General features: G+C 44.1%; 1 protein-coding gene across 2 annotated transcripts in view; it reads right to left on the bottom strand.

Moving 5' to 3' along the window:
* KANSL1L (KAT8 regulatory NSL complex subunit 1 like) overlaps positions 1-22,882 on the bottom strand; it is a 206,986-nt gene that overhangs the window by 152,560 nt on the left and 31,544 nt on the right. For both annotated transcript variants that reach the window (XR_012244986.1, XM_073633544.1), the window contains exon 3: positions 4,617-4,752. Coding sequence is in view for 1 of the 2 variants with exons in the window: in XM_073633544.1 (XP_073489645.1) it covers positions 4,617-4,752 (136 nt within the window). In the remaining variant the exon portion in view is untranslated. The remainder of the gene's footprint in view (positions 1-4,616; positions 4,753-22,882) is intronic.

Consider the following 22,882-nt stretch of genomic DNA (forward strand, 5'->3'; position numbering starts at 1 on the left):
TGTAAATGCATTAACTGCATCGTGTCTAGCCCTGATGAAGCGAAATTCCGTTTGCGAAACATGTTGGCTCTAGTCACGCACGAACTTTGGATGTCACTACTGGATAACTATATGTTTATATTTGTATTGCCTATACCTTTTTATATTGTTACTCAATAAACATTATTATATTTTAGCTGATTGTTTCAATGCTCATCTACGCAACTCAGCCACCTTTTCCTTAAAATCCCACTTTCTGAGGAGGGTTATTGCCCAGCCCTACCCTTTCCCTTCCCCTATTCCCCCCCCCTTCCTCCCCCCCTCCTCTCCTTCTTATATCCCATCGATACAACTCCGCTCTCCTCTCTTCTCACAAGACACACTGAGAGCAGTGGGAGCCATTGGCTCTCAGAAAAAACCCATAAAGGACAGAGCAGGGGGTGTGACCAAGCCACACTGTGTGTGTCTATGGACTCACACAGCCCAACTCAGAAGCATGTCCCCACAGGTGCTGCCTCAGCACACAGCTTGCTGAGGGGGCACTCAGAGAAGAAATGGATGGTGCCAGCAGGGGACTCCAGAAAATGGAGAATTGTATCAAATACTTACCGTAATTTTCCTTTCCTGATGCCAATACATGGCAGCATACATATGATATAGCTCCGCCCCTATATCCACCCACAAGACCTGTTTAGCTCTGTAAAAGTCTAACTGAGAGCTACCTCCCCCATTCTCCGTATAAAGCACAAAGATCAGAGGGAGGGTTCGTATGCTACCATGTATTGGCGTCAGGAAAGGAAAATTATGGTAAGTATTTGATCAAATTTTCAATTTTCCTGACGCCAAACATGGCAGCATACATATGATACATAATGAGCTTTTGAGAGAGAGGGTTTAATGCTACAGACTTAAGCCCCTTTCACACTGGGGCGGTGGGGGCGTCGGCGGTAAAACAGTGCTATTTTTAGCGCTGTTTTACCATCGTTTTTGTGGCTGTATTTGGCCGCTAGCGGTGCGGTTTTAACCCCCGCTGGCGGCCGAAAAAGGGTTAAAACCGATCGAATAGCGCGGCTATAGCCGCGGTATTGCCGCGGTATAGCCGCGCTGTCCCATTGATTTCAATGGGCAGGAGCGGTGAATACACCGCTCCTTCACCGCTCCAAAGATGCAGCTTGCAGGAGTTTTTTTCTTCTCCTGCCAGCGCACCGCTTCAGTGTGAAAGCACTCGGGCTTTCACACTGAACAAACAGCAGCGGCTGTTTTGGGTCAGTTTGCAGGCGGTATTTTTAACGCAATAACGCCTGCAAACCGCCCCAGTGAGAAAGGGGTCAAAGTCTTTATTTGAGAATAGATATAAAAGCTTGGATGGTTTTTCTCTCAAACTCTACTGTAATAAGAGCTGCTGGGATCCACCCTGTAGTGTTTTAAGAACGTATGATGCGATGACCAGCTAGCCTCTTTGCAGACTGTCTCCAGAGACAATCCTGCCCGTGCCACCCAAGAAGAAGACATCGTCCTGGTTGAGTGAGCTCTAACCACCTCTGGAGGATCCTTCCTGGCCGCTCTATATGCCCGGTGAATAGTTTTTACTATCCAGGCCGAGATGGTTCTGGCCGAGGCCTCTTCCCCTTTAAATTTTCATTTCAATTTTCTGTCAGAACGTCTGAATGTAGAAGTAGTCTGGACATAGGCTTTGAGGTCTTTTGGAATGTCCAACTCGTGCAGATCAGCATCTGGGAAGGCTGGAAGCACCCATTCACTAGAGAGATGAAATATTGATGCCACTTTTGGGACAAAATAATCCAGTGGTCTCAGCACAACCCTGTCTGGGAATAAGGTTCTGCTGCCCCCAATTCTTGGAGTTCAGACACCCTTCCCCCTGAAGTTATGCTAATAGGAAAGGCATTTTTAAAGGTGATATCCCATAAAGTATGAGGAGGGTTTGCTAGAAAATTGAGGACTACTGCCAGGTCCCACTGAGGGAACCTATTTCTCTTGGGAGGGCGTAGTCCAAGTACCGCTCTCATGAAGTGCTCCACCAGCAGGTTTGCTGCCCATTTTTTGGGGGTAAAAGCCGAGATGGCTGAAATTTGCACCTTAAGTGAACTGAGCCCCAAATCCAATCCGGATTGCAGGAAAGACAGGATTTGAGATACATTAGGGTCAAACTGACGTCCAGCTGCAAAGCTCGTGAACCTATTCCATATTCTGGAGTAGATGGCATTGGTTGACCCCTTTCTGGAACTCTGTAAAGTTCTAAAACCCTCTGGAGAACATCTTAACTGTTGTAACCCCTGCCTTACAATCTCCAGGCCGCTTAGGCCAGTCGTAATGGTTGCAGATGTAGGGTATCTCCTTCAGACAGGAGATGAGGAGACACTGGCAGGGCGACCCTGTGTGTGAGGCAGCAAGGTGGCCAACGCCATGAATGCTGCTTGAAGTTCCAGAATATTGGAAACTAGGCCCTGAGTGGGAAATTCCCCTCTGCCCTGGATCTTGAGTTGTTCGTAGGTGGCGCCCCACCTTGCTGCGCTGGCATCTGTGGTAACAATGATCCATGGCTGTGGCCCTAATGGATGATGCCATTTAGCGTTTGTTTCATCTACCACCAGAGACTCTGGCACCTCCGGCTGGTGATCCTGACTGGCTGGGCTAGATGAACCCTTCCATTGCATCAGGAAGCCTTGTTGGAAAACTGAGTTTCCAGTGAGCCCAGGGGATCATTGAAATACATGAAGCCATCATCCCGAGAGGACTCATGCACTGAGATGCTGACATCACTGGTGCAGCCAATGCCTGTTGGAACTGATTTTGTGGAGTTTCTGAGGTGGCAAAGAAACTGTGGCCACCCGAGTATTGAAATGGGCCCCTAGGTAGACCATATTCTGTGTAGGCTCCAGCTGGCTCTGGTAATGCCTGAAGGATCGGGACATGCTGGTAGGCATATTGCAAGTCCACTGAAATCCTCCGGTCTCCTGGTTGAATAACCTGGATTATGGTATGCAGAGACGCCATCTTGAGTCTATCCGGATAAATAGATTCAGCCTCTTGAGGTAGTTCTGGAGGCTGCGGTTTGAACAGCCAATAATGACCTTGCGCCACTGTGGACTGAATCCGCCATTTTTTTGGCAGTGCTCTTGCCGGAACTAGGTCACTTTGAGCCATCTGGTTCCAACTGCCTCCTGGGCGGTCCTGGCATTAAAAGGGCTTCTGGGTATCTGTGGGAGCAACAGGGGTCTTAGCTCTCTGCGATCTTACGAAGGGTGACTGCATACCCCTCCAACTCCTTCTGAAGTCCTTGGATGGGTGAAAGCCTCTGAAAACCCAGTACCTGTTTGGCGCTCCTCTGGATGGTTGGACCTTCAATCTTGGGGCAGAAGACCTGATTTTCCTCCTGTAACCCTGGAGATGGCAGTCTCCAGTTTTTTGGCCAAACAGTGCCCACCCATCAAAAGGCAGTTTACAGCAATTCTGCTTTGAGGATGGGTCAGCCGCCCAGGGTTTTAGCCACAATGCTCTTTTGGCTGCGAGCTGAGCATGGCTCTGGAGGACCATCGAATGATGTCTATAGCTGTCTCACCTGCGAAGTCCGCCGAGAGTTTTCTCTCATCAAGAGCCTTGATGATTTTTTTCTTTTGGCAGCTGGTTTTTGATCGCAGGCCCCTGCACCATATGGTCTGTATGGGGTCTTTAGAGACATGAGAGCAAGAAAAAGAAAAAAAAGTTTTATAGAAGTTGACAGACCTGGAAAGAGTTCCATAGGAGAGAAGACATCATGAAGTCCCAGCTGCTGGATCCGGACTCCAAAGCAGGCATGCCACAAGAGGATTGCCGTGTCTGATTAGAGAACACCTCGACCCCAAAAGACCACCAGAAGGTGTTCCCCACCTTGTTGGTGCGTTTAGCAGCCTAAGATGTGGGACTGCGTACTGGAAGAGGCTAAACCCAGACGGAGTCCGACGGAGTCGGCAGGTAAGAGCTTTATCCTGAGTGTAACTGTCTGTAGGTGTTGATCTTTTGGAGGACAAAAAGGAGAATGGAGGAGGTAGCTCTCAGTCAGACTTTTATAGAGCTAAACAGGTCCTGTGGGTGGATATAGGGGCGGAGCTATATCATATGTATGCTGCCATGTCTGGCGTCAGGAAAAGGAGATTAGAGACTACTCTGTGCAATACCATTACCCCTGTCAGTGTTAAATGATATGTCTCAAACCCTGTTAAAGGAAGCTGAAAACTGCCGTCTACATGTCTACAGTTGGAATACTCATTTTCATGTTATCTGGCTTCTCTTTGTTACTTGAAAAACCTTTTTATTTTCGATGTTATTTAATTATCAAAAATGTTGTAAACCTGCAGTCTACATGTCTGCAGTTGGAACGCTAATTTTTATGCTATGCAACTTACCTTCATAAAAAAGGAATAAAAAAAAAAAAAAAAAAAAAAAGGGAAGCCGAAAAAAAAATGATGCTGGGCTATAAAAGCAAAACTAACGCAGCCACCACACCTAGGAATTGGTAAGATGGAATATATAAACATTTTTGTTTTTGGGTTTAATGCCACTTTAATAGTTCTGCTATTATATAGATTATATATTATTATAGCGGAACACATAAATAACTTATGGTAAACATATAATACCTTTAGGCTTCGTAGCTGACTCTGAAGATGACCTAGTTGCTGGATTTGGCACTCCAGTTCTGAGATCTTTGCCTGAAGCCATGTCCAGCGGCTCCCAATATTTGCTCTCGTTGACAGCCAGTAACATTTTGCTTTACTGTAAACAGAACCAAGAAAAAAGGTAACCGAGATTAAACAGAATTAAAACGCGGAAGAAGAAAAATCAATAAACTGCTATTTCAGTTGAGGAACATTAAAATACTGCTAAAGTCAAAAAGTCCTCTGAATTTACCTTACTTGGCGATCTTGATAATCCATTATAATTCAGCACAGTATATACTCTGTGGAGGACTTAAACCTGCTTCTGAGATGCAACAGCACGTACTACGTTAAAAGAACCATTTTGTGTTAACAATAGCAGTGGTCAAGAATCTGTCAATTAACGACGGTAGTGCTACAGATCTGCACCAGCTAGAAGTAGAACTACAGGCAATATTTTCTTTTTAAATTTGGAAAGCGCAAGAGAGGGTTATAACCTGTCAGATTTTTTTTTGCCATCTGTGTCCCATTGCGGAGATTTTGATTTCCCATAGCCAAACAGGAATTGAGAGGAAATCCCTGCAAATTAAGGGAATCCCTTGGGGAACCCCAGGTCACCAGAACTAGTGTCCCCATTGGAAGATGTCTCCTTTATTAAGTTTCTAGGGACAACACAAGCCGGGGGACAGAGTGCAGAGATGGTTGCTGTCATCCTGGCAACGCATTTCGGGGCATGGCCCTTTGTCAAGTTGTGTTCCATCTACGCCTCCGTGTACCAAGCCTCATTTTTGATCAGTGTTCCTCCGAGCGAATGACGTTACACTTGGGCGCTTCCACCTGCCTGTCCACACAGCTGCCAGTTAGCTTCTCTCCTTCAAGCGGCTGAGCGCTGCTCATAAACAATGTCCCCCAGTCCGACGGTTGACTCCATCCACCCAACTTGACACCCATCCCCCTACATCGGGTCCTGCTCATTGCAAATGAGGAGCTCAGCTCAATCACCACAGCACCGTTCCATAGGGCTGGACCATAGCCCATCAATTGCCAAGGTACACGTACTGTGTTTTTTACACTGACTAGTTATTCCATCTACCTGAGGAGAGTTTTGCATTCAATGGTTTTCATTATTTTACATCATTGTTTTAATAAACTTCTTTTTGTTTTTTAACTATATCGGCACCATCAGAGACTGTTTCAAGTGTTTACAGCGATCATTCGCTTTCTTCCCAAAGGAGTTTCCATTCAGCGCTTCTGGTTGTGGCTGTTTTTTCTGAGTGTTGTTTTTGTTTCATTTCCGACACCGCTCCTGGTGCGGAAGCTCCACACAGCTGCTTTTTGGTCTCCCACAAGGTACCATACATTGTCATCAAGGGAACCTGTGTCCTGGTCCCCCAGCACCAGACTTATTGTGGTTACAACTCAATACTGAACCCTACGGACTAAGACTGGGATGCCATGTTCATGTGTGTGTAAAGGCAGGAGTCCCAATACTTTTGGTAAATATAGCGAATGTGTTACAGGTAAGATAGGGTTGGTTACACTGAGAGGGGTGCTGCCTTTTGGCTTTCTCCCTGAGCCCTCCCTGCTCAGCACATATACTGATCAAGATATACTGACCCCCCCAAGGATTTCACAACACTGTATATACAGTCAGGTCCATAAATTTTGGGACATCAACACAATTCTAATCTTTTTGGCTCTATACACTACCACAATGGATTTGAAAAGAAACGAACAAGATGTGCTTTAACTGCAGATTTTCAGCTTTAATTTGAGGGTATTTACATCCAAATCAGGTGAACGGTGTAGGAAGTACAATAGTTCGTATATGTGCCACCCACTTTTAAGGGACCAAAAGTAATGGGACAATTGGCTGCTCAGCTGTTCCATGGCCAGGTGTGTGTTATTCCCTCATTATCTCATTTACAAGGAGCAGATAAAAGGTCCATAGTTCATTTCAAGTGTGCTATTTGCTTTTGGAAGCTGTTGCTGTCAACTCTGAATATGAGATCCAAAGACCTTTCACTACCAGTGAAGCAAGCCATCATTAGGCTGAAAAAACTAAATAAACCCATCGGAGAGATAGCAAAAACATTAGGTGTGGCCAAATCAACTGTTTGGAACATCCTTAAAAAGAAAGAACGCACCGGTGAGCTCAGCAACACTAAAAGACCCGGAAGACCACGGAAAATAACTGTGGTGGATGACCGAAGAATTCTTTCCCTGGTGAAGAATACACCCTTCACAACAGTTGTCCAGATCAAGAACACTCTCCAGGAGGTAGGTGTATGTGTCTCAAATTCAACAATCAAGAGAAGACTTCACCACAGTGAATACAGAGGGTTCACCACAAGATGTAAACCATTGGTGAGCCTCAAAAACAGGAAGGCCAGATTAGAGTTTACCAAACAACATCTAAAAAAGCCTTCACAGTTCTGGAACAACATCCTATGGACAGATGAGACCAAGATCAATTGTACCAGAGTGATGGGAAGAGAAGAGTATGGAGAAGGAAAGGAACTGCTCATGATCCAAAGCATACCACCTCATCAGTGAAGCATGGTGGTGGTAGTGTCATGGCGTGGTCATGTATGGCTGCCAATGGGACTGGTTCTCTTGTATTTATTGATGATGTGACTGCTGACAAAAGCAGCAGGATGAATTTTGAAGTGTTTCGGGCAATATTATCTGCTCATATTCAGCAAAATGCTTCAGAACTCATTGGACGGCACTTCACAGTGCAGATGGACAATGACCCGAAGCATACTGCGAAAGCAACTGCGAAAGCAACCAAAGAGTTTTTTAAGGGAAAGAAGTAGAATGTTATGCAATGGCCAAGTCAATCACCTGACCTGAATCTGATTGAGCATGCATTTCACTTGCTGAAAAGAAAACTGAAGGGAAAATGCCCCAAGAACAAGCATCAACTGAAGACAGTAAAGCTGAAAGTCTGCAGTTAAAGCACATCTTGTTTGTTTCATTTCAAATCCATTGTGGTGGTGTATAGAGTCAAAAAGATTAGAATTGTGTTGATGTCCCAATATTTATGGACCTGACTGTATAGATCACTGAAATGTACATGTAGAAGAATATTTTGGTAAAATTTGCACCAGGCCTTAAAAAAAAAAAAAAAAACACATCTGGTCAACCTATTTTGGGGTTGTATGTATATATTTAAGTAAAATCTACAGTACTGTGCAAAAGTTTTAGGCAGCTGTGAAATATAGGCAGATACTTTTCCATCATACCATCAGGGAGGTGTGTGATTGGCTCCAAATTTATTCTTCAGCAGAACAATGATTCCAAATATACAGCCAATGTCATTGAGAACTATCTTCAGCGTAAAGAAGAATAAGGAGTCCTGGAAGTTATGGTTTGGCCCCCACAGAGCCCTGATCCTAACATCAAGTCTGTGTCTGGGATTACATGAAGAGACAGAAGGATGAAGATGAAGAGGCAGCCTACATCCACAGAAGATCTGTGATTAGTTCTCTGAGAACAGGTTTGGAACAACCTACCCGTTGGGGTTCCTTCAAAAACTGTGTGCAAGAAGAATTGATGCGGTTTTGAAGGCAAAGGGTGGTCGCACCAAATACTGATTTGACTTGGATTTTACTTTTGTGCATTTAATTTCTGTTTTGTTAATTGATAAAAATAAACTATTAAACACTTCTATTTCTGAAAGCATTCTTAATTCACAGCATTTTTTTTCACACCTGCCTAAAACTCACGTACAGTACTATATACATTGGTTCTAGGTGGATTAAATCCTTGAATATTATTGCATAACTGCATTGTCCTAAAAAAGCTGACCCAGCCATAAAACACTGAGAAAACAACAACATTTAATAAGTGTGGTACATGCACGACATTGCTATGGTCCTATATCTACAAGCATTGTATATATTACAGTGTATAACGATGTACAATAGGTTTTTTTAAACAAATGCGTTTTATAGTTTGTACATATTTTTAATAATATTGTTGATTGGGCGAGTCCTCAGTGTTGCATAAAAGGTCCCCCTTTTTCTTGCACTTTGGGTTAAGATATATATGGGATGGCAACATCTGAGTTATCCTTAAAAAACATAGCTTGTCTGCCCTTACCTGTAGTCATTAACGCATAGTTCATATTAACAAGAGTTACAGCTAGCACCTAACTTTCAGGAGTTTGTTGGAAAACATGATCCTTAACCTCTATACTCAACAGTCTTGAATTTCAAATTCATGTATCTGCCAATAAATAAGCAGAGGGTGAAACAGGTTTTTAAGTTCTGCAATTGTGCAGATTCCACGCCACTGCTTTCCTTTTGCCAGCTGTCTGCACTCCTAGTGAAAATGACCACAATGTAACCACTAACCCAAGTTCTTTTCTTCTATAGGAACACTAAAGTACAAGTCCTTCTTGTCCACACATCTGCACCAAGCAAAGTTAATTCTTACCTGGTAAATATACACACATTATATATATATATATATATATATATATATATATATATATATATATATATATATATATATATATATATATACATATATATATATATACATATATACACATACATATACACACACATACATACATACATACACACATACACAATCTTACAAAAGTGAGTACACCCCTCACAAAAGATATTTTATTATATCTTTTCATGTGACAACACTGAAGAAATGACACTTTTCTACAATGTAAAGTAGTGAGTGTACAGCTTGTATAACGGTGTAAATTTGCTGTCCCCTCAAAATAATTCAACACACAGCCATAAATGTCTAAACTGCTGGCAACAAAGGTGAGTACACCCCTAAGTGAAAATGTCCAAATTGAGCCCAAAGTGTCAATATTTTGTGTGGCCACCATTATTTTCCAGCACTGCCTTAACCCTCTTGGGCATGGAGTTCACCAGAGCTTCACAGGTTGCCACTGGAGTCCTTTTTTACTCCTCCATGACGACATCACAGAGCTGGTGGATGTTAGAGACCTTGTGCTCCTCCACATTCCGTTTGAGGATGCCCCACAGATGCTCAATAGGGTTTGGTCTGGAGACATGCTTGGCCAGTCCATCACCTTTACCCTCAGCTTCTTTAGTAAGGCAGTGGTCCTCTTGGAGATGTGTTTGGTGTTGTTATGTTGGAATACTGACCTACGGCCCAGTCTCCGAAGGGAGGGATCATGCTCTGCTTCAGTGGCTCACAGTACATGTTGGCATTCATGGTTCCCTCAATGAACTGTAGCTCCCCAGTGCCGGCAGCACTCATTCAGCCTCAGACCACGACACTCCCACCACCATGCTTGACTTAGGAAAGACACACTTGTCCTTGTTCTCCTCACCTGGTTGCCACCACACATGTTTGACAGCATCTGAACCAAATAAGTTTATCATGGTCTCATCAGACCACAGGGCATGGTTCCAGTAATCCATGTCCTTAGTCTGCTTGCCCTCAGCAAACTGTGGTTCTTTCTTGTGCATCATCTTTAGAAGAGGCTTCCTTCTGGGACGACAGCCATGCAGACCAATTTGATGCAGTGTGTGGCGTATGTTTTGAGCACTGACAGGCTGACCCCCCCCCCCCCCCCTTCAACCTCTGCAGCAATGCTGGCAGCACTCATACATTTATTAGCACGTGCACTCAACTTCTTTGGTCGACCATGGCGAGGCCTGTTCTGAGTGGAACCTGACCTGTTAAACCGCTGTATGGTCTTGGCCACTGTATGCAGTACAGTTTCAGGGTCTTGACAATCTTCTTATAGCCTAGGCCCTCTTTATGTAGAGCAACAATTCTTTTTTCAGATTCTCAGAGAGTTCTTTGCCATGGAGGTTCCATGTTGAACTTCCAGTGACCAGTATGAGAGAGTGAGAGCGATAACACCAAATTTAACACACTTGCTTCCCATTCACAAATAACAGATACAATATTTTCTACGATTTGCTTTTCTATTCAAGAGCAAGGGTTTTATAATAAAAAAAACAAAAACAAAAACAAAAAAATGGAAAAAAACCAAAAACATACAAACGTTGCTAACAGTTAAAAAGACCATAATAAATATTGGGCATTTGCCTAGTGGTATAGTACGGCATAACAGTACATGTTTGTAGAACATGATTATAGCATTTACCATCTGCAACCATGACTAAAGTTGTGCCGAGATGCTGCCTACAGCATCTTTTCCAGACCACAGTCAACTGAAATGTTGATAGATCCAATGTTCATGGGAAAAAAAGGGAATTTTGTGAAGTTTAAGAAGTCATCAATCTGAAATTGCTTGAATACCTACTAATGCTATCCTGACTGCAGAAAGCAGAGACTGCAATCATAGTATACTAAGGTTTAAAAATAAGGGAAAACAGGCTGAAATGCGTAGGCTGTTTTTACAGCATTGTACATGTCTCTTCAATAGAGGAATACTATCCCGAGTGCTGACCATCCCTTTCCTTTACAAATAAGCCTGTTTTTCATTTTGCAGCACAACCCTTGTACAATGCAATGTTTCATTTACTCCAGCTTGTCTGGAAACCTCAGGTCAGCACTAAAGTTTAAATGTGCCATCAATGCTGCATTCTGTCAGTCAGTCATTCTATTGAAAGGCTTTGCCCATAATCTGTTGAACACTGGTATAACTGCTACTTTTGCTGGTTAAAAAACGCACATAGTGTGTTCTTACAAACCTACTGTTAAATGTTCATATGTCTAGCCAAAACTAGTACTTCACTGGTATTTTGGACACATGCAAGTGTCTTTAAACATCCCTTGATTTTCTTTTATCACAAATTATAAAAATCTGGGTAAAAGCTCTGTTGTCCATCCACTGGATGACAATAATATACTCACATCTCAATCTGTGTTGGGTTTTTAGACTTTTATTCAATTTTACATTATGGGAGATAACTGCTATAAAGCAGGAATACCAAATCCCATCTTGTTATAAGGAGGAGCTCCCCTGACTGTAAAATCATTGAAGACTTCATAGGAACAAGTCGTTAGATAGTAAAAATGTTTTTATTTTTCTGCAGGCCAGCTGGTGTGTTGCGAAAACTCTTGTTTTCTTTGTGGTGTGCTTCTCCCTTCCATATGCATCTTGCTTTAAAGACTAGTTGGGTGCAGGGCTGTCTTAACCTTGTATTGCGAGTAACGTGGCGCCCCCCCCCCCACCTCTGGCCACATGCGGTACTGCATAGACAAGCAGTGGCTGTGGAACAAAATTATCTGAGTTTCCATTGATTCCGCTGGGGAAACTCGCTTTGATATATGAGTGCTTTGGATTACAAGCATTCTTCTGTAACGGATTATCCTCGTAATCCAAGGTACTACTGTATTGTGCTCCTAAAACCTCAGTTTTTAATGCAATTTGTTAGACAGTAATTTTTTTTTGTGTGTGCTGGGAGAACTGATGTTTTGTTTGTGCTGTGCAAAGCCCCTCTATGTTCACCTTGCTTTAAAAAGGTGAATTATAAATTGGGGTGGTTGCCATTGTTGTCCAGGTATGTTTGTGATTCATGCACCTCCAGCAGATAGCTAGGAGTGCACTTCTCTGTTAGAGGCAAAGCCTAAAAAAAGTATTGTCTACCAGCTGATGAAAAATATAATTTTTTACTGGGATATGATCTAGTACAGAGGCACACTGACCTTTTTCCACACTCTTTAATCACTTCAATACCAGGCACTTATACACCTTCCTGCCCAAGCCAATTTCAGCTTTCTGTGCTGTCACTGTTTAAATGACAATTGTGCGGTCATGCTACACTGTACCCAGACATAATTTTTATCATTTTATTCCCACAAATAGAGCTTTCTTTTAGTGGTAAACAAATAAAAAAAGACCGAAAATTTTGAAAAAAAATAAAAGTTTTTCTTTTGTTTGTTATAAAGTTTTGTAAATAAGTAAGTTTTCTCCTTCACTGATGGGCACTGATACGGCGGCACTGACGGGCACTGATGAGGCGGCACCAATGAGGTGGCACCAATGAGCGGCCACTGACAATGGGCACTGGTAGGCAGCACTGATAGGCATTGATGGGTGGCACTGGTGGACACTGATAGGCGACACTGATGGGCACTGAAAGCCTGCAAAGATGGGTACTTATGGGTGGCACTGATAGGCGGCACTGCTGAGCACTGATAGGCAGCACTGCTGGGCACTGATAGGCGGCACTGATAGGCATCCCTGGTGGCACTGGCAGTGGTAGGCATTGTAAGTGGGCACTGACTGGCAGCTGCCTGGGCATTGATTGGAAGCTGCCTTGGCACAGATTTGTATTTCCCTGGTGGTCCAGTGTGGATGGCCATCCTTGTGGTCCTGGGCGGAATGATGGTGGTCCTGGGCGGGATCCGAGGGGGGGCTGCGCTGATAAACAATCAGCATAGACCCCCCCTGTCAGGAGAGCCGCTGATCGGCTCTCCTCTATTCTTGTGTGTCAGACGCAAGTGAGGAAAAGCCGATCAATGGCTCTTCCTGTTTACATCGTGATCAGACACGGCTGATCATGTGGTAAAGAGCCTCCATCAGAGGCTGTGTCAGACTGACACACCACACCCCCGATCGCCGCGATGCGCGCCCCCACGTGCGCGTGGTGGCTGTTATCCTGCAGGACGTCATATGACGCCCAGTCAGGATAACCGAACCATCGCCCGGCCGTCATTCTGCTATAGGCCAGGCGGGAAGTGGTTAAAGTCTTCCTCTCTGGACTTGTAAAGTTGTGAGGATTGGTTAATTGAAGCCACCCTTCTTGTCGATCTCCATTCGGTCGGTCGGTCACCCCCTGCTTTCGTTGTAACTAATTAACTATGCTAGACCAGCGGCCACTAGTCTTAAATGTTACACGATGATATAAGAGTGCCTGCCCACATCCAGCGCTGGAGAATGCGGGACTAGAGCACCAGCTGTCACAAGACTAGAAGGTAAGGTAAATATTTCTCTATATTAGGATTACCCCTTAGTAAAATGCACAATATATTCTTCAGGAACAGAGGGGAGTGAGGGTGGCATAGTACTTACATTTATGCCAGGAGTTCCACTTTAAAGGAAAATAATGGTATTGCTATCTCCCCACTCGGAGCCTGCTGATTGGACAGTGATGTATACAGTAATTTTAATGTCACTTTTTTCTAACGTGTAAAGGCTTCTGCTTTATTCATTTTCTTTGGGTACCATAATCACAAGGGGTTAAGGCAGGATTCAAGGTCTCCAGCTGAATGGACTAGTAACTCATTACATGAGATATGTTCTATCACAACACTAGGCCTTAGAAGCAGCTTAGGCATGCAGGTGGCTGTTTGCTTAACAGATTCTGCTTTGCTAAGTTAACTTTGTTTAATAAACCATGACTTTATACAGGCTAAGACTTGCCATGATGGTTTAACTGAACACTCAAAAGTAGTGCTGAATACATAGAGAGGATAGAGCTGCACAGCAGCCAGGTTATATATATATAACACACACACACACACACACACACACACACACACACACACACACACATACACACACACACACAGGCAGAATGTATGATTTCTTGGCCATTTTTCAGAGAATATGAATGATAACACAAAAACTTTTTTCACTCATGGTTAGTATTTGGCTGAAGCCATTTATTATCAAATCAACTGTGTTTACTCTTTTTAAATCATAATCACAACAGAAACTACCCAAATGATCAAAAGTTTACATATTTTGGCCTGATAACATGCACACAAGTTGACACAAAGGGGTTTGAATGGCTATTAAAGGTAACCATCCTCACCTGTGATCTGTTTGCTTGTAATTAGTGTGTGTGTATAAAAGGTCAATGAGTTTCTGGACTCCTGACAGACCCTTGCATCTTTCATCCAGTGCTGCACTGATATTTCTAGATTCTGAGTCACGGGGAAAGCAAAAGAATTGTCAAAGGATCTGCGAGAAAAGGTAGTTGAACTGTATAAAACAGGAAAGGGATATAAAAAGATATCTAAGGAATTGAGAATGGCAATCAGCAGTGTTCAACATCTAATCAAGAAGTGGAAAATGAGGGGCTCTGTTAAAACCAAACCACGGTCAGGTAGACCAACTAAAATTTCAGCCACAACTGCCAGTAAAATTGTTCAGAATGCAAAGAAAAACCCACAAATAACTTCAGGTGAAATACAGGACTCTCTGAAAACATGTGGTGTGGCTGTTTCGAGATGCACAATAAGGAGGCACTTGAAGAAAGATGGGCTGCATGGTCAAGTCGCCAGAAGAAAGCCATTACTACGCAAATGCCACAAAGTATCCCACTTACAATACTCTAAACAGCACAGAGAGGAGCCTCAAAACCTGTGCACAAAGTCGTTTGGAGTGATGAGACCAAAATTGAGCTTTTTGGCCACAACCATAAAGACTACATTTGGAGAGCAGTCAACAAGACCTATGATGAAAGGTAAGTCATTCCTACTGTGATACATGGAGGTGGATCGCTGATGTTTTGGGGATGTGTGAGCTACAAAAGGCACAGGAAATTTAAATTGATGGCAAGATGAATGCAGTATGTTATCAAAAAATACCTTACATTCAATACATTTGCATTCATCAACAAGGAAGCTGCGCATGGGACATACTTGGACATTCCAACATGACAATGATCCAAAACACAAGGCCAAGTCAACCTGTCATTGGCTACAGCAGAATTAAGTGAAGGTTCTGGAATGGCCATCTCAGTCTCCTGACCTCAATATCATTGAGCTACTCTGGGGAGATCTCAAACATGCAGTTCATGCAAGACAGCCCAAGAATTTAGAGGAACTGGAGGCTTTTTGCCAAGAGGAATGGGCAGCTTTACCATCTTAGAAGATAAAGAGCCTCATCCACAAATACCACAAAAGACTTCAAGCTGTCATTGATGGTAAAGGGGGCAATACACGGTATTACAAACTGGGGTATGTAAACTTTTGATCAGGGTCATTTGGGTAGTTTCTGTTGAGTGAAGTTAACCATGAGTGAAAAATGTTTTTGTTTTATCATTCATATTCTCTGAAAAATGGCCAAGAAATCATAAAATTCTGTTAGGGTATGTAAACTTATGAGCACAATTGTATTTGTAAAAATATGTTACACACATACACAACACCGGCATGGCCCGGCATGGCTCGGCCTGGCCCCCGACCCCCCCCGCTCACAGGATTTGACTGACAGCAGCAGGAGCCAATGGTTCCCGCTGCTGCCTTTGAATACCCTGGATCGAAAAAGAGGAACCAAGTATTTAAAGTAAATATGTTTACTGCAACCTTAAAGCAGAGTTGCAGGCAAAAAGACATCTCGGTTTCCCTTACTTGCAGTACTGGCACCTGCACCTGAAGCCGATGGACGGATCAGCTTAGGATGCCACAGGGTGGATTTAATTTAAATCAAGTCGATTTAACCACTTTTTAGATGTGTTGTTTCATGGAGACGGGTGGGGGCCATCTTCCCCTCACTCGTCTCAATGCACAGCCAGAAGAAGGCCCTGATCGCCTCTGGCAATGCCGATGGCTCCGGTAAGCGGCGGAGGGCACCGGATCGCAGCGGGAGGGGGGGCCCCTCTCCCGCCGCCGATAAAAGTGATCTAGCAGCGAATCCGCCGCAGAGACTACTTTTATCTTGTACCGGACCGCCGGCCGAACACGGCGATACCAGGGTTACAACGATATCCGTTCTCAAAAGTGAGGATGTACATCGGCGTGCGGTGGTCCGGAAGTGGTTAAATCACTAGTAAAAATAATTTTTAAAGAGCAACTGTCATCTCTGTCTGCAGCGGCTCCTCCTCTGACCCGCTGTTGACTCACCGACAGTCCCATTCATTTTAATGGGACGCCTGGTGATGTGGCAGTGACACAACAATGTGAAGGATGTGGCGGCAGCAGGTGAGTTGATGCCTGCTAACAGGCGCTGCCATGATGGCTCTGAAATGACAGGTGCTCTTTAAATGTAAGGACTTATTCTTGCTGGTAGTTAAAATCTTTAATATTTGCAAACAAAATGAAGATTTGCTATTTAGAATAACCTGTCAGGTTAGTAAAACAGCGATAGCAGAACCGATTGAATCATACAGTTTGTAGTGTACATAGATTTGCAAAACAATGGGATAAAGGAATATTCCTGAACTTTGTTTTATTTCATATTTTCTGTGAAATTGTGTGAATACATCAATGCAGTGCATGTTATCTCAGCTTGCAGAGCTTGGATTCATTGAATGAATTTACCAAAAATGTAAATATTGCAGAATATATAGCCTCAGGCTACATAACTAAGCTCCGTTCCATGCTGATAAAACTAAATTATTAATGTATCTTAAACAGAAAACTATCTTCAGATAGATTTTTACTCCAAAAGCATTTTATTAAAATAAATTTGATAAAAATCAGAAAAAAAAGGCTGGAACTCAGCTTTAAGCGAAAGGAAAAACCCTGGATGGTTTTTATATACCAATTCCATTGCTCATTTTTCTGCTGAATGCTAGAGACAAAAAAAAGGTACAGAACTGGTTGATATAGACAATACCTCCAATTGCCTTTCTTTCAAATTTCAGCAGCCCTGATGTGCATTTGGTTGTTCAATTCTTAAAAAAAAAAAAAAAAAAAAAAAAGGCTTAGTTAGACTTACTGGTGACAGTATTTCTAAGAGCCTTTCAGGACAACCTTAGAGAGAGCGCAGCTTCGCCAATTTTCCAGGAAACACATGCAGCCTCTAAATCCCTCCTCTTCCACGATGGCTTATTGTGTGGTCTCCAACATACTGAAAAACAAAAGCACAGAAAACCACCAAACAACCATGATAGATACTTAAACCACTTCTAAGATAAAAAGGGAAGTAACGGTTGTCCTGAAAGGCTCTTAGAAATACCATCACCGGTAAGTCTAACTAAGCCTTTCTCAAATCGCCTTTCAGGACAACCTTGGAGAGGATAACTGAGAAACTTACCCTAGGGTGGGACCACTGCCTGCAGTACCTTCCTACCGAAGGCTTGATCTGCGGCGGACAGTAGGTCCAACCTATAATGTCGGAGAAATGTCGAGAAGTTGGACCAAGTTGCAGCCTTGCATATTTGTTCAGGCGTAGCACTGGCCCTTTCAGCCCAGGAAACTGCCATTGAACCTTGTAGAATGAGCAGCAATACCTGAAGGGGGTATTTCTCCCTTAGCTTTGTAGGCCTCTGTGATTACCTATCTAAGCCATCTGCCCAGAGTGCTTTTGGAAGCTTTCTCCCCTTTACATGAACCTGAGAATATCACGAAGAGAGCATTTTATTTTCTAAATTCTTTGGTGACTGTTAGAAATTGTGGCAGGCATCCCCTCACATCTAGTGTGTGGAAAGCTTCTTCTCCTGGACTGGCAGGAGCTGAGGAGAAAGTGGGCAAGACTATTTCCTGTGAACGGTGAAAAGTTTAAGAAACCTTAGGTAGAAATGCTGGATCTGTTTGAAGGATTAACCGGTTTGAAAAAACTTTTAGAAAGGGTTCTTTGACCGCCAGGGCATGAAGCTCGATGACTCTTCTTTGCCGACATGATGGCTACCAGAAAAAAAAAAATTAAGAACTAAGCTTTTTAAGGATGCTTCCTGTAAGGGTTCAAAATGGAGCTCCTGTGAGACCCTGTAAAAAAAGAAAATTTCCAACTGGGAAAAACTTTAAGGGCTACCAGCCTATTCAATGCAAGTGCCATAAAAAAATCTTAAAATTAAGAACTCACTGGCTAGAGTCTTCTCGGAAAAAACTGATAGAGGCACTACCTAGGTTTTCAGGGTGATGGTTGCCAGCCCCTTCTCCATTCTGTTATGGAGAAACTAAGACTAACACTACATTTTTGACCTGGAGGCCTTTAGAAGTGCACCAGGAATTTAACTTTTTCCAAACTTTCAGGTATATGGCACGAGTTGGTATTTTCCTCCCTGAATTTCCTTAGGACCAGCGGTATCAGGGGGAGGGGCAAAGCGTAGCACAGCTGGTAATGCCACGGATGGGTGAAAGCATCTATGCCTATGGCCCGGTTTTCTCGGTGGAGCGAGAAAAACTTCTGTACTTTCGAGTTCTGTTGGCTTGCAAACAGATCTATTTGAGGTTGCCCATGCTTCGGAGATCATCAAGAAGACTTCTTGGTTCAGACTCCACTCTGTTTCCACCACTCTCGTCTGCTTAGTAGGTCTGCTAGCAGATTCTGGGATCCCTTTAGATGGACTGCTGACAATGAGGCCACATTTTGTTCTGCCCAGGTAAGTAGCTGACTGGCCAGCTCCAGGAGTCCTCTGCTTCTGGTTCCTCCTTATTTCAATACATAAGCTACTGCAGTTGTATTGTCCAAGAGAACCTGTACATGTTGTCCCTTTACCGCTTGTTGAAAGGCTAGGAGATCGAGAAAAATGGCCTTTAGTTCCCGCCAATTTGAGGACTTTCGGGCTTCTGCTTTGGACCAGGCCCTCTAAGCTGTTTGGCCATCCAGGTGGGCTCCCCAACCCCAAGAACTCAAGTCTGTTGTTAGACGCTTGTCTAGGGGAAAAACCCAGGAGAGACCTCTTGCCAGGTTGGTTGAATTTCTCCACCACCAGAGCGCCTGCTTTACGTTTGAGGTGAGCCTGATCTGTTTTTCTAACGACTGTAGTCTGGCCCACTGTATGGCTGGGATCGACGCTGCGAAAAGTCCTAAAACTGCCATGGCTGATCGGACTGAAACAGAGATTGGTTTGAATCTGTCTCAACGCAGATTGAATTTTCTTCATCTTCTCTTGTGGCAGAAAAACTTCTAGATTTGATTTTTCTAGATTCAGGAGCCACCCTAAGTTCTAGAGATGAGCCTGAAACACTTGAAGAAGATTTGTCAAGACCCGTTCTTTGGAGTCTGCAAAAAACAGGTCGTCCAGATATGGGATGATCGAAATCCCTCTTAGCTTTAGAGGCTCCAGGGCTTCCGCCATTATCTTTGTAAAGATCCTGGGGGAGGATGAAAGTGAGAACGGCAGAGCTCTGAATTAGAGATGCCAAACTGAAGTCCCCAGGTTGAGGGCCAGATGGAGAAAACATTGGGAAACCTGAGCTATCGGGACGTGTAAATAGGCATTCCTTAGATCTAGGGATGTCATGAAACAGTCTGGCGTCAGTAATTTTGTTATTGAATAGATTGTGTCCATCCAGAAATGTTTGTAACGGATCGATCTGTTCAGGATTTTTAAGTTCAGAATCAACCGCTACTTTCCCAAAGGTTTTTTCACCAAGAAGTGGTGGGAATATAAACCCCGGCCTTCCTAATGCTTTGGGACCCTGATAATCCCTTCCTGTTGAATCAGATCCTGCAGCAGGTTCATCATTGCGGAAGCTTTTTTTGGTCCTTTGGAGCAAGAGCTGCGATATAAAATCTGCTCGGGGGTCTCTGAAAACTTCTTCTGAAGAGAACATTCCTCTTCCCTTGCCCCTTTGGAGAGCCAGTGGTTGTTCTGGTCTTGATCCCTATTTTTGTGGGGCTGTTGAACAGCACAAATTCTTCTTGATCGATTGATTCTTTTTGGAACGTTTCTTCTCCTGTCTTGGAAAAAGAGGGGCCCTCTTAGGGTCCTTCCATTCTTTCTTCACTGCGTCCGAGAGGATTCTATGGACTGGAAACACTCTGTTTAGTGTCATCTAGTCCTTGGTACATTTTATAATGAACTGACAGTTGCACCTTTTCCACCTGGATCCTCCTGGGGTAGCGTAGATCGCTTTTAAAAGGTCATCAACTTCCTCCAGTGATAGTTTGTACCTAGAGGCTTGACTATCGTCTTCCTCGTCTGAGTCCCTGAGCGAGGGAAGAGTAGAGTACTTGTCCCCTCATCCCCTGAGTCAATGACCTCTGCTGTTCTAGAGGTGGATGCCCTAGGGCTGGACGGTGAATGCTGGGGCTCAACCTGACCTGCCGGGATCTGCACCAGCATATTTTTGACCGAACTCAACGAGTTCGTAAGTTCTCATACTGAAGAAAACAAGTCTTTGTATTGCTGGAATGTTTCCTTTTCAACCAACTCCTTAATACAGGACCTGCACATTGCTTTCTGCCATGAATTTCTGAGGGGGTTCTTGCAGGAAGGGCATTTCCTCTGACTTGGTGGGTTTGAATGCTTGGTTTTTCCTGCAATGAGAATAAATGAAACTCACCTAAGGGTCCCTGATCACTTTCCTGCTCTTAGTGCAAAAATAGACCACCAGACAGAAGGGAAAGGTGCCTCGAGCAGTGCAAGCCCCAGTTAGCAGCAACCACCATGTCCAAACTGCAGGGTCCGAGCGAAGTTACCTCTGACCGTGCAGCCACAGGCTCCATGTAGGGAGGGTCACACAAATAACCAAAGCATAAGCCCATATGGAGAAGAATTAAAAAAAGGTACCACTGTACCCCTCTTACCTGGGCCTGACCGATGCCTGGGTCGCCTGCTTCTGCTGTAGCCATCGGTCTCTCGTCCAGCCTTAGCAGAGAGCGCAGCGGGGAATGAGAAAAAACCCATCTGGTTTTAAATTACCCGGTCCCGAGGGCCAGAACCGGAAGCGCCGGTCAATAGACCCGCCTCCTTGGCCTCTGCGTTCCAGGCATCGGGAACCACTTGCTGCCACGTCCCCACAGGAAGCCACGTCACCAGATGTGACGTCACCTGCCAGCCAGGACTCAGGACCACCGCGCGGGACACGCCGTCGACCAGCAGCGGCATACCGCCTGGCCACCTGAGCCATACTTGCTGACCCCGGGAACTCAGACACTGACACCTCCTGCAGGCCATTGCTTCCCCTGAGCTGGAGAGGCTGGGGACTCTGGAACACCCCCTGCCTGTACTGGGGGGGGGTGCTGGGATGGTCACTGCACTCCAGGCAGACACACTTTAAGGTAATCCTTCTCCCTCCACCTTGGAGAGAGCGCAGCTCCCTGGTTCCAGCATGCGCTTCCACCATGGCTGAGGAAACACAATAACTGAAGCCATGGTGGAAGAGAAGGAATTTAAAGGCTGCATGTGTTTCCTGGAAAATGGGCAGAGCTGAGCTCTCTCCAAGGTTGTCCTGAAAGGCGATTTGAGAAAAAAACACCAGGTCCCTGCAAAAGAAGTATTATTCCTCTTTCACATGGGCGATTACATACATACACCAGATTTCAGTGGAAAGAATTTATGAATTCGGGGATGGCATGTGTATGCAAACAACGGTGGCCACTCAGTACTGACAAGCTGAGAGGAGCTGTCACTGTTCGCATGAATCCTAACACCAAATGGTTACCTGTGGGTAGGGATGGATGTCCGAGCCTGGACTCATCTGTCTATGTCCAAGGTTGCTCATCCGTCCCTAACAGCAGGTAACCATTTGTTGTGTGGATACCTGCAAACAGGGATGGCTCCCCTTAGGCCAGTCATTCCTTTGTACAGGCTGAGCGTCAGGCGCTGTTCGCATACACCAGTCATTCCAGCCACAAGAATCCGCTGATTCTTGCAGCTGCAATCTGGCATATTTACTGTATGTAAATCGACCATGTGAAGGAGGCTTTATACGCCTCACTCTGGTGGCCTGGGTTGCCTGCTTTCCCTCTTTTGCAGTGCTACAGCCTTCATAAGATTCTTTGGCATTCAACACATCTGTACGAGTGGGTGTCCCATGGTGTGCACTGTGGCTCCATCCTCCAACCTCTATGCAACTGCTGTATCCTGTAGAGATGTAGGAGTTGGAAGAAGGAACAACTGCATGTGGTATTCAACACAGGTATCCAACACTCCCGGATTTCCTAAGAGAATCTTACTACTTCTATTATAAAGACCTGCCACTGGGAACTTTTTTTAAACACCTGTAAGAGTCTCTTTAAAGAAACATGTGCTAAGTAGAATATAAATGCTCTCATTGCTGACCTCTCTCTAAAAATACTATTTGCCTAGATGTCTATCTTCAGAGCTTTCTGAAAATAACCAACTGGAACATGCACAGAAATCATAAAAAAGCCTCATTAGAGCCAGCATCTCTATTCTACAAACATGTTCCAGACTGGAGAATCAGAAACTACAGAAACCTCTAAATCAGCAATGCAGGATAGTATCTGGTATATTCGAAAGGAAAGGTCAACAAAGGCAGCTTTCATATTCCCCAGCACAGGTTTCCTTTACATTATCGTAGAAAATAATCAACAGATGGCAAGACTGGTAAACACAATGTTATAAATAGGATCACGCCGCAGTAGCTGGCACAAGCTGTGCCCAACACTCTTGTTCCAGTGAAACCAGGAAGCAAGATTTACACGGTTTTCAATTGTAGTCTTGTATCTACACCCAAAA

Source organism: Aquarana catesbeiana, linkage group LG06 (genome assembly GCF_042186555.1).
Source record: "Aquarana catesbeiana isolate 2022-GZ linkage group LG06, ASM4218655v1, whole genome shotgun sequence".
In the NCBI taxonomy this organism is placed as follows: Eukaryota; Metazoa; Chordata; class Amphibia; order Anura; family Ranidae; genus Aquarana; species Aquarana catesbeiana.